At 34.2% G+C, this 12,599-nt stretch overlaps 1 protein-coding gene across 15 annotated transcripts in view; it reads right to left on the bottom strand.

Annotated features, from left to right (window-relative positions):
* Positions 1–12,599, bottom strand: part of l(1)G0196 (inositol hexakisphosphate and diphosphoinositol-pentakisphosphate kinase) — a 76,269-nt gene that overhangs the window by 44,465 nt on the left and 19,205 nt on the right. For 12 of the 15 annotated variants that reach the window (XM_071591110.1, XM_071591107.1, XM_071591113.1 and 9 more), the window contains 6 exons: positions 11,663–11,753; positions 8,281–8,435; positions 6,900–7,001; positions 4,302–4,495; positions 2,056–2,250; positions 2–88 (listed from right to left, as the gene is read on the bottom strand). In XM_071591110.1, the coding sequence (XP_071447211.1) occupies positions 2–88; positions 2,056–2,250; positions 4,302–4,495; positions 6,900–7,001; positions 8,281–8,435; positions 11,663–11,753 (824 nt within the window). The remainder of the gene's footprint in view (position 1; positions 89–2,055; positions 2,251–4,301; positions 4,496–6,899; positions 7,002–8,280; positions 8,436–11,662; positions 11,754–12,599) is intronic. The other 3 variants (XM_071591111.1, XM_071591108.1, XM_071591105.1) reach the window with 1 other exon arrangement.

Raw genomic sequence — 12,599 nt, forward strand, 5'->3', positions numbered from 1 at the left:
CTTTGGATGTCTGACTTCAACTTTCATTTTCTGCTTGGGTGTTCTATCACCATGCCTTATAACTGCCACAACACAGCGTAATTCCATCCTGTAAGTAAATAAAAATTACATATAAACTAATGAAATTTCCAATATGAAATAAATTTTAATACAAGCATTGAATCACTGAATTTTTGGTCCTCTTTTTTAGTGCATTCTCACCCACAGTTGGGCTCTCTGCAACATCTAAGCAATAAGGCATTTTATCCATCTGTTTATTTCTCTTTAATTTATTTATTGCACAGATTTATTCCTGTTTAATCCAAACCAAACAAACTTGTGAACTCCATTTTCTGAAACCTGATTAATAAAATTACACTAACTTACCACACCAAAGTAATAAAAAAAATTCCAAATAAATCATAAATGTATAAAATGTAGTGTGTTTAGTCACATCTAACGAAGTAAGCCTTATTGGGCTAATTGGAAGGTTTCCCCTATGTTAATACATACATTGTAACTCTCCCATTAAACTCTGTGATTACAGGTACTCACCGTTGAGTAGCATGAGAGTGTCATAAAGGCATAGAAAATGGTTGGATTTAATTCAAAATTTGATAATATCAAAATAAATAAAGAAGCGAAGCATTGCATCAAAATTTCAAATAATAACTTCATGGGATCTTAAGAGATAAAATCATCATAATTTCACTTGAACTTGAAGCAGTGAAATGCACATCAGAACATGGAAACAAGAAATTGTCTCTGCATTCGTACCAGATCTACAAAAGCCCAAAAACTGCCACTTGAATACAAAAGAAAGGTTATAGGGCAACAAATCATGATGTCACATGAATGAGAAAAATGAAAAGGTCATCAATTTCTAGCATCTGTGATCAGTTGAAAAAGTCCTGACAGAAAGTTAAAAATGAGACTCATGGTATTTTTTAAAAATGTGAAATTGGCAATGCACCAGATGGATGTAAAGATAACATTGTGCATGAGGAAAGTGACAACCCCAGCGAAAATAAGCATGGAAATGGTTTAGCAGCAATAATAAATTTCTGGGATTCTAAGATGAGTAAGCAATGAAGTAGCGGCTATTTCTTTCATGTAACAACTCCATTTTCTTCATAATAAATGTTGACATTAAAATACGTGAATTCTTTTCTGTTTGATCCAAGTAAATTTTCATAAATTCTAACCTGAAAAAAATAGTGCATCTTAGGCACCAGTGCCTTATGGGGCAGAAAATGTGATATTTACTAGACATTTTTGAAGCTGAAAAATCGATTTTTTGGAAAAAACATTTTTTCATGCACAGGTGGCGGAACATATTCGACACAGAATTGACATTTCAATGCAGTCACTGTAATTAGGAGTAACAATTAAACCCATTCTTTATCTGGCCATTATATCATTCACAAATGTATATTATGATTTATGCCGAAAGATAAGCAGATGCTTGGTACATTGTAAACAGCTGCTGCCAAATTCAATAGCCTTGGATTATTTCTTTATAAGTGCATTATTATTTTGGCAAACTGACACTGTGAAATTTGATGATTTCAAATTATTTCTTTTAGAGTTAACTTTGAAAGTGCATCATTTCCTTTTTTCAAATTTAGTGTTTACTATGATATGTTCCCGGTTACCGGTACCAGGTTATGGACCAGACGGTTAAAAGAAGACTATGTTGAAAAATAAAAATAAATTTGAAGAAAAAATGTCTTGTTTACTCGTTTGGTCAAAAAGTTTCAGACTACCCACATCGGGGACATAGAAGTAGCGTACATGTAACTGGAATTCATAAATTACACAATTATATTGGCATGTGAATCAGGAGAAATAGCAAAGAGACATAATTTGAGGCTTCTAATGTAGAGTAACCAATCCATGAGCTTCTTAAGAGGAAGCATTATTGTATTGTGAACCAATTGCAATGTGAACCCAGAGCTATGCAGGGACCCATTGTACCTAAATTACAGCATAGAACTGCAAATAAAAACATTTTAATTCCTTAGCTGAGAAGGAATCTTTGTACACTTAGATTATTTTTCAAAGCAAAATACTTACATTTTCCCAAATGTGGTAGGAACAATAGGTGGATCATCCAACTGGAAAGGCACTGACCATGGAATATGCAGAGTTGGTGCCAATTCACGAAGAATCATGTTGCCTAATATTTTGGCACAATCATCATAATATTTGTTGGAGTTCTTCACAAAACTGAATCCATTGACATCACACACAAATGACTTCCCATTAGCCCTGCAAGACATTTGAAGGACATGAGATTGGTAGACAAATTAATCAAAATCTATTGATGACCAGATGGTGGTGTAATTAAGTAGTCAAAATATCTACAAAAAATAAATTCAATTTAAGCATCTATACTACTTAAATTTAACATTTATAGTGTGACACAATCAAACTATAAGACCATTTATCTGTATGTTAAGGAAATTGAAACGAAGGAGGAATTTCCCAAAAATAGCTCACTGTACAGTGCCAATGAAATGACAATTCAAACTATTCTGGGTTGGCTTGTCATTTTATATCTAAATTCACATTATTTTTAAATGAAGTTCTTATTTAAATACACAAAAAATTTATTCTGTGAATATATATAGTTATATTCACCATTATTATTTCAATACATTCAATTTATTCAGGGTTTGGAGAAGCACAAATACTGAATCAAAGCTAAGCATTAAATTCAATTTAACTATTTCACTTAGAACTACATTTTATATATCCAAATATATGCAGGAGAACAACATGACAGGAACAAATCATCAGAAAGATTATATTGTTTCCTAGATAAAAAAACAGTGGACTGATAACTATAGGTTGTGTTAAGCTCAGTATAAAACAAAAAAGATCGTAAATATCTCTCTTTGCAAAGCAATACAACAACGTAAACAATTAAGGTGAACATAATTATGGTACCAAAAAAGATTTTAATATGCTGCACTGCCCTAGGAGCATAGCAACCTAAAATTACATTATTTACATGCAATAATATAAAAGGATAAAAATTATTTTTATAATAAAGCTGCTCAACCCATGGACATAGAATGACTGTACAAAAAAATATATTATTTAAATTACTATGGATATAGGCATTGAAGGAGTTTCACCTGCAGTGTTACTTGGTTCTAACTTGTGAAAGAAGATTTATGGGGATTTTATATAAATATAAGCAAGCAATAACCTCTTAAAGCATATGTACATAAGTTTATTCCTTTTTTTGAAGTTCTGACATCTGGTGAACCCCCCTCTGGGATCTTGAAAAGCCATCCCCGGCTCACCATTAAGGGGTCCTAAGGGCTGAGTCACTATAGACAAAATGACTAACATGCCCAAGGTGAGCCTTGTATCCATGACCTTTATGCCAATAAGGAGTTACCTACCTGACTACTCCAGCTGGCAAACATTTTTACTTAGTATGCATGCCAGGTGGTCCAATCGCCTGACAAAATATATACTGATTTTCCTAATTTACCCTTGCACCAAAAAATATTTACGAAACACCTAGTAGACAGACGAGACTCCAACTGCTAGATCAACATGTTTACTAATTATTGGGACTAGCTTTCATTACTAATATGAGCAAATGAGATATATAATATCTCAAATACCTTTGAGACACATGGAACAATCTTAATGATCGTCAGCAAAATTTATTGCTATGCAAAAAAAAATGAACTACTTGTCAAATGTGATTGATAATATAATAGAAAATTGTAACAACATAATTTGAGTGATTATCTATTTTAACTTGTAGTGATAATAAGGGGTTTTCGGTTACATTTAAGGGGCAATTGTTAATTTTTATGATAACAAAGTGTTGAATAAATCATAATTAAAAGATCCACAACGTACCCTGCTAGTTGCCAAACAGGAATATGAAATTATGTCCTAAGGTAATAATTATTTTGACAGAAAATAGAAATTGTCAGTTATTCCTTATGATTATATGTAGTACTTATCATGAAAAGACAAAATAAGGAGGAATATACTTTCAGAAATATTTCTATTCCATTTTATCTTACTTGCTACGAAATAAACCTGCACTGCCATGCATAATTTTACTTTGGTAGTCAACTATATGAGGTAAAGCAACAAAATGCTTGAAACGTTCAAGGGTTGAGCAGCATATCAATTGACTTCACAAAAGGACCAAAGTGAAAACAGATGACTACAAATTTTACTGCATGCATGAAAAGCAGGTCATACTTGCGCCATGATGACCAATCCACCAACCAAACAGTTGACAGTATGTTGAGAAGAGAATAATTAGTTTAATTGGGGTTTACCACCTGAGCAGGTCAAATCCACAGACAGTCTGCTTGAACGCAAGGCAGACTTTCCGAGAGATGAGCTTCTCTGCATTGCTAAGTATAACTGGATACCGGATTTCCTTTCCTTCACTATCTCTTTCCACTTTACCATCCAAAGCAGGGGACTTACGGGCCTCTGCATGGGCATAATCTGGACCAACAGTGTAAACCTGCAATGTAAGAATACCAATAATCAGATGTTCTGCAAAATTCAACAAAATTACCATTTTATGCATGTTGATAGCCATCACCAATCAAAATGCTCTGCATCCTTTGGATTTCTCCCAACAATCCCCTCTCCTCCCCCAACAAACCTAGCACTTCCTCATTTGTTTTCCTTTCTGTCCATTCCATATTTTCTGTCCTTCTCAACACCCAGATCTCAAAAGTCTCCATCTATGCTTATCATCTTGCTTCAATGACTATGATTCCATTTACAACCAGAATCTGTATCAAACTTTTTGACAAACCATTTCATAACACCCTTACTCGACATTCCAGTCATCAATTCCTTCCTCCTCGTGAAAGCTACTTCACTTAATGATATTATTTTTCTTATCCCACTACTTCAACTATTTTGTTCCAAGGTACTACTTCCAAGACAGGTCAACTGTTCCACCTGCTCTTGTTTATGAACTCCCATGGCAGAACTAGTGCTTCTCCCTTGCTGAACCCCAATTTATTATCCCTTAAGTTACCATTTGCCCTCATCTCCATTCTCTTCCTCATGATCCTGAGTGCCCCCTCGTCATGCAATATCTAACCTAGTTCTGCAGTCATCACACACACTTTTTTGGAATCAGAAAAAATACATAAGACAAAATATTCTGGCCAAATTCATTCCCCATAAATGCTCTGAATAAATCCATACATACCCAGTCTTCGTTGTTAAATAGTTTGTCCGGTATGTTATCAATCCCCATGGTCTTATTTATTTTGATTCCCTTAATGCCCTTTCTACCTAGCCATCAAGTATGTCTGGATCTAGACTATCCCTATCCATGCCATATTCTCTTTCTATGCCTTAGCTTGCTGGCCTAAAGTTTTTACCATATAGATCTTTCTTTCTCTCTTAAATTTTTCCTGCTTCAATTAATAATTTTCCTTAATGATCTTCAATACTGTCCACAGATTTATTTTTCTTCCCGAGGGCTTACATTTTCCCCGAGAGAACAACAATTTCATCCTTCCTTGAAAATTTTCCATGTCCTCACACTGAATATTCCACCATACTTTTTACATCTCATTACTTTCCAATCTCAGTTTTTCAGTCTACTACTTCTACTTTACTCCACCTAATTCTGTGTTAATATCCTTCCATTTCCGTCTCTTGTCTATCTCCCTAATCATTTCATATGTAACCCATGTTTTCCTCTCCATTTCCCTACTTACTATTCCTATGGGTTTAATTGCAGCTTTCGATATACCCATTTCTTGATAATCCCATTTTTCTTCTATTGTGTCTGTCTCTCTGTTCTCACTTCAATATACAACATGGCAGATTGCCATAATGCATTAGCAAGTGGTGCCTTTAAATTACTGACCAACACATCATAAAGAATCATCAAGCTATCATTTTTGTGATATGAGTGATAATATATCCCACTGTAAATGTACTGGTCTGAATGATATACGCCTTAAAGTGCTAAATCACAGTTTTATAAATTGAAAGTATTTTGCATGATAACTATGGAAGTTTAGGATTGAGAAAATGGTATTCAATTGTTCCCGACTCAACTTTGTGGAAGTTTATGTTCATTAAATGAAGAACACAATGTATATTTCCACTGCTCTTTATTTACGTACCTGTACAACTAGTTTCAATGCTTAAGCATTGAAACTAGTTGTATGTAAATAAATAACAGTGGAAATATACATTGCGTTCTTCATTTAATTGAGAAAATGGAGTCTGTTACCAAAACTCTGACAGCTTAGTTTAAGACTCGTAGGAGGGTTGCCTGAAAAGTTTCGGACCTCAAAATGAAGATGACAGCACTCTTTAGCAAAATTTGGGGTATTGAATACCCACACGCAACACCAAGGTGAACATTTTTTAAATCTATTATTTATGCGCAATTTCTAATCCAATTCCTTAAAATGTATTATTAGCAATTTTATATGCTTTGTAAGAGGTAATTAACTGTGAACCATGGCGAACTAAAAGGGCACCATGGGTACCCATATTTAATGAGTTTCTATTTTTAGGTTTTAGTGATAATTTGATAATAATGAGAAACCGAAAAAATAATTGAATATCACAAATTGTGAAATTATTCTTTTTTTTCCATACCTAAAACACAGGAAAATATTGGCAACACACACACAATACACAAAACCAAAATATGTACATACCAGAAAACTGAGTATCACAGCCCAAAAAAGTTTACATGGTAATTCAATTCACAAACCAGACTAACTCATGAATTGGCATCTTGAACAAAATTCATTTGCAAATTAACAACTCCCTTCTAACAATTTAAGATATATGTATGGAAAATTAATGGTGAGTATGGATAATAATAATGGGAACATAAATAAAAAATAAATTGAGGGAGCAAAAATGATACACCTTACCTTAACATCTGTTCCATCTGTTGGCATGAAGTCTTCGTATATGAAAGATCCAGTCTTTCTAACACGAGATTCAGGGGAGTACACACTGCTACGACTGCCAATCTGCACAAGGGATAAAGGGAGTCAGGGAGTATGATAATAAGAAAACAATCTACACCAAAAAAGATATTTTAGCAAAAGAACATCACAAAAATGGATCAATCCACATAAATTTCAAATAAAAAATTTCCAAAATTAATCATTTTTTGGCATAATTTATCTTTTTTAATAATGTAGCTCATTAAATTAATTAAAATCATAACGTTTAAATGAATATACTTAGTAACTTCCACACAATTTTTATTCGTACAAATAAAAATTGTACGAATATGTATTGTACGAACTACATAAAAGTACGAATAAAAATTGTGTGGAAGTTACAAAGTACATTCATTTAAACGAACATGAACCTCCACAAAGTTGAGCCCGAGACCATAGAATTCATAAAATCATAACCTTCACACCATAGGTGAAATTATGACAACCATGTTTATGCTACTCTGAAACCATCAAGTTAACTGCACATGCTAAGCATCAAGACCAAAAAACACTGCACTAGTTTAATTTCTTCATTTTGATCTCAATGCATTCAAAATAGTATTTAATTCAATGCTTGGAGCTGTTAAATTAAAAGTCAGCATGTTTTGTGGTTTTAGCAAGAGAAATCAAAATATACAAGAACGTACAATGTTATTTAAATCCATGACCTAATTCCAAGACTTAAAAGCATGATTTTTATTCCAAAATCTTGCACTGAGACATTGGACATCATCACTTTAAGGCTATGTATGTCCGAATACTTTATCTCCATAATTGGATAATTAAGTAGCATGGTATACAAAGTAAGATAGATGATTGGACTTAAAGTGTCCAAAATAAGAGAGATACAACAACTCATGGGAGAAGAAACACTATGACTAAATGTAGATGGTATGGATATTCAGATGGTGGGCGGATTAGGCATTCCACAATTTTGAACAACAACACCTTTTGACGGAAGCCTGCACTATGTTTTCTAGATTTTTTACAGTATTATAATATCATATTCACCCACTTTGTAAATTTTAATTGAAATTAATCAAACCAGTACTCAGATTTAATAAATTAAATCTGTACTTTAACTGTTAGTGCAAGATTAATAATTTTTGATGGACATATGACACTGCTTTAACTGTCTAAATATGAAATCATATGAACTTTTAAAATTTTATTTTGGAGCCAAATATATTTGGTCATTTGCATTATGAAATAAATGAGTTTTTACAGTAACAGAAAAAGATCCAAAGAAAAGTCTATCACACTTCTTTGAGAGGACCGTGAGAGAAAAGATCGATGAACTTACTTTCCTGAAGAGGCGCTGACTGCCACCACCAGCAGATGTTGGATAGTAAATGTAGATGTTATGGTCTTCTGCAGAAACAGGTTTCTCAACAAATGGCTTGTTGAAAACCACTCCGTTTACTTCCACATGATCTTCAGATTCAACCAGCTCATGATCTAGAAGGTCAAATAAGAAAGTATGCACATTATTCTCACATGTAACCATCTTCCATCAAAACACCTTCAAAAAAAAGGGATTAACAACAATTAATAATTGAAATTTCATTTTTAGCGAACCCCCACATGTTTCAATGTCAGTTGTGCATAAAAATAATGCCTCATAATACCATTGCTGCTCAATCAATCATACTTTTGCCTATCCTCCCATTTATACTTTTGAAAATATATAATTCCAACATATTTCCTTTATATGAGTGATGATTTCCCTGTTCTCTAGGGATATAAACTATTTCTTTACCATGAATGGAACATTTATTCATGATCTTACTCTCTGCTGATATTTGAATCCTATATTAAATAATATTCTCTGACAAAGCATTCCCCTAGCCATATTTTGATTCAAGTATTACAGGGTGCGGCACTTAAATTCGGAAAAATTTCAATTTGAATTTCCCACCATATCATAGTTCCACTGGAGGTTGCGATTGGTGGTCTTGAAAGCTATAGGCATCTAGTAAACGGGCATAACCTCAAAATGGCCTAGATGTTACATATAATGGCGAAGCACAATCGAAGAGCTGCTTTTATCAAAAGTGTTTGTGCTAGGCATTATACTTTGAAATAGCTCAATTCTTCTGGAACCCCAGGTCAACTGTTTACGATATTGTGGCTAAGTATAATACTTCAGAAAAGCGTGGGGAAGGTTTCGCTAACCCGAGGAGGAAATCTCATTTGAGGAAACGCGTGCTCGTCCTGATTTAAGCCCTGCACCCTGAATATTCAAAGAATTAGGATATGCTGAGAACTTTAACAGAATCATCTGCTAACATGAAACGTAAAAGAGGAATTTCACAGAGTAAAAATCATTTTTTTTACCAAGATTTGGACCTATAATCCTCAATGTCCAGCCAAGAATTTGCCAAAGAATAAAATACCTTTGTGATTAAGTGCTGGCTCTAACCTCATAGGCTTAGCCTCTCTTAGCAGCCAAACACCCCTAACAAACACTTTTACTCAGAGCGGAATGAAATTTCCATGAGGGCCAATGCAATTCCTGCCTGGCCCCATATTCAATGGTCACCCTGTCCCCGGGCAGTGACCAAGACTAACAGCCTCTTCAATGGCTTCCTCCTATCTAGTGTGCAAAACATGATTAAAGAAAATATGTGACTTTGCATTTATCATACACATTGGAATCTTCTGGTCTAAAATTTTTTCTACACAGTATTGTTTCAGATCAACAAGAAACTTACTTCAATGCATACAGTTAGGAACAAGGTCAGAATGTAAGAACCAAGTTTCCCATTAAGCATGCTGTTGTGATGGTTTTTGGGATGGTCTGTCTAAAATTTAGTAATTGAATGTTTTTCAGGATCATGAGTAATGAGGATGAAGATTCAGAGGAAGCATACGGCGATTTGGAAATTTTCCCTTCTCATGATATTATTAATCCTTTTTTGTGTAACTATTTTATCAGGGAAAAAATTTTGCTGATGCGAAAAAATGTGAGGACTTTTTTCTTTCAACTGAAAGACATAATGTAGGAAGAAATAATGCTTCATAAGTGTCGAGGTCTCGAGTGGGCTACAATGCAAACATTTCTGAAGAAACATTGCTAGGTACAGAGTACTGACTGAAAATTGCATTCATTATCATTTGCATCCATTGTTATACTCATGTATTTCAAAAAGTTCTCGGAATCACCACCAGGTGTCAGTGCTAGCACAACAAGTTTCCTGCATAATAATAGGAAATTATTTATGAGCAAACACATAATGCGTCAGTTCTCTGAGAAGAGATCTGTGGTGCGGATGCCTCTCTGTTGTTGTTACCGTCAAGTGATTTTTGAAGATGGAAAAAATTGAGAATCGAGCAGTGATTAAATACTTCGTGAAGAAAGGTATGAAAGCAAAGGAAATTCAAGTCAACTTTCACAATACTATGGGAGAGACTGCTCCTACATTTCAACTGTTGCTAAGTGGACAAACAAGGTTAAGTTGGGTTGGGACAGCTGGACGATAATGCGCACAGTGGTCGGCCAAAATGTGCCACTACCCCAGAAATAATTGCTTAAGTTTATAAAATGGTCGCTGAGGAACGCTGACAAAGTGCGAGAAATCACTAAAGCTATGGGGATGTCATCTGAATGGGCATATCACATTTAAAAAGTAGATTTGTACGCTACAAAATTATCTGCTAGATGGATGATGCGACTCTTGATGCAAGATCACAAACAAATCGGAATGGAAATTTCCCAATAATGTTTGACCCGTTTCAATAGCAACCAACAAGATTTTCTGCATCAGTTTGTGATCACAGATGAAACTTTGGTCCACTACTACTACCCAGAGACAAAACAGCAGTCAAAGAAGTGGAAATATATTGATTCACCACCAACAAAGAAAGCAAAGGTAGTACAGTCCGCTGGAAAGGAGATGCTTCAATTTTCTGGGATACGAATGGGATTCTATTGATAGATTATCTCATCACCGGTCAAACAATTACTGGAAAATACTACGGAAACCTCCTGGACCAACTACAGCAAAGATATAGAAAAAAGGCCAGGTTTGGCAAGGATGAGAGTCATTTTTTATCAAGACAATGCACGCCCACTCAAGTGTTGTTGCCATGGCAAAAATACAATTCATATCTTAGTTCACTAAGATATGAATTGTATTGTTACCATACCCACCTTATTCACCTGATTTGGCTCCATCAGACTCCTATCTCTTCCCCAAGCTCAAAATTTACCTCGGTGAATCTATATTCTCTTCATATAAAGAACTAACAGCCGAAGTATACAGGTATTTATTTTGCAGGCCTGAAGGAATCTAATTTTCGAGTTGGGATCAAGACATTGGAATATCGCTGGACCAAGTGCATTTGTGTATTGGGAGATAACATTGAAAAATAAAGAAGTTGCACAAAGGTGTCATTTATTTCTATTCCATTGCAAGAACTTTACAAATCACCCTCATACCTGTTCATACTTAACTTATCAATTGTGGTTGATTTTAAATGACAAATACAAAATTCTACATTTTCCTGTTTCAGATATGTAGTAATGAGCTCTAATTGTATTTTCAATATATCTGTTCAATTACCCATGTCTACAGTCTACCCCTCTTAGTGACCATTTTTTTAAGTAACCATTGATGGTCATTATAAAATGGTTTTACTGAATCACTGATGCATTTGATATATTAGTGATGATGAAATCTTACGCTTTGGATCAGGAGAATCTCGGTCCAGGACTGCATATCGAGGTATCTCAATGCCTTCCTTTTCTAAAATCGAGTACACTTTTCTTCTATCCTGAAAATAAATTCATAAAAATAATTTATTTTCACTTATTAATAATGAAAAATAAATGTAAATTAGTATCAATAAGCCCTACATCACTTTCCGTCATTCTCAGACATAATTTGAGAGGGACAAAGTTATAAAGAATAATTTATGGGAAAATATTTTTTGCTTCCCACTAAGTAAGCAAAATTTGATTATGTGAAACTTATATTTGCTTCCACGTGCTTTACTAGAGTATGTCAGCATCAATGTACAGTTATTCTGTCAAATCTCCTTCTGAATACCCTTAATTGGCCTTTCTCACAGTTTAGAGTGGTATGATGAAGTAAATACATTTAATTGACTATAAGATACATGAGAGAGTTTAGTCTTATATGCTATTGAAAATGTTAATTAATATCATACATAATCATAGTAGTCTAGCACTTATCCTGTTCTAAGCATCATGTTCAACTATCTAATGGAACTTTCTCCTCCATATCCACAAATTAATAAGTACTCACTAAGATATCTGTGGCGCTTCATGATGAGATCCAAATATTTTTCAATTATTTCCTGTACTGGTAGTTTAGTTGACAATAGTTTAAGCATGCCCCACTGAAATTTCTGCAGGAGATTGCACCAAAACTATCATCATCTGAAGACTACCAATGCCAGGGATAACCAAAAAACCAAAAGGGTCTCACTAGGCATGAATCAAATTTCCCTTTAAAGAACTTGCTCACCAGTAAGAACTGTAGTTTCCCGTCCATTTAAGATTAAACAAACCCAGAAAATGATATAACATCATGATCTCGATTATTGTACAACATGGCAGTAGGATGATCTTTTCAATCATATTTAATAATGGAACTA

This window comes from Hetaerina americana, unplaced genomic scaffold (assembly GCF_022747635.1).
Source record: "Hetaerina americana unplaced genomic scaffold, ioHetAmer1.1.p SCAF_42, whole genome shotgun sequence".
In the NCBI taxonomy this organism is placed as follows: domain Eukaryota; kingdom Metazoa; phylum Arthropoda; class Insecta; order Odonata; family Calopterygidae; genus Hetaerina; species Hetaerina americana.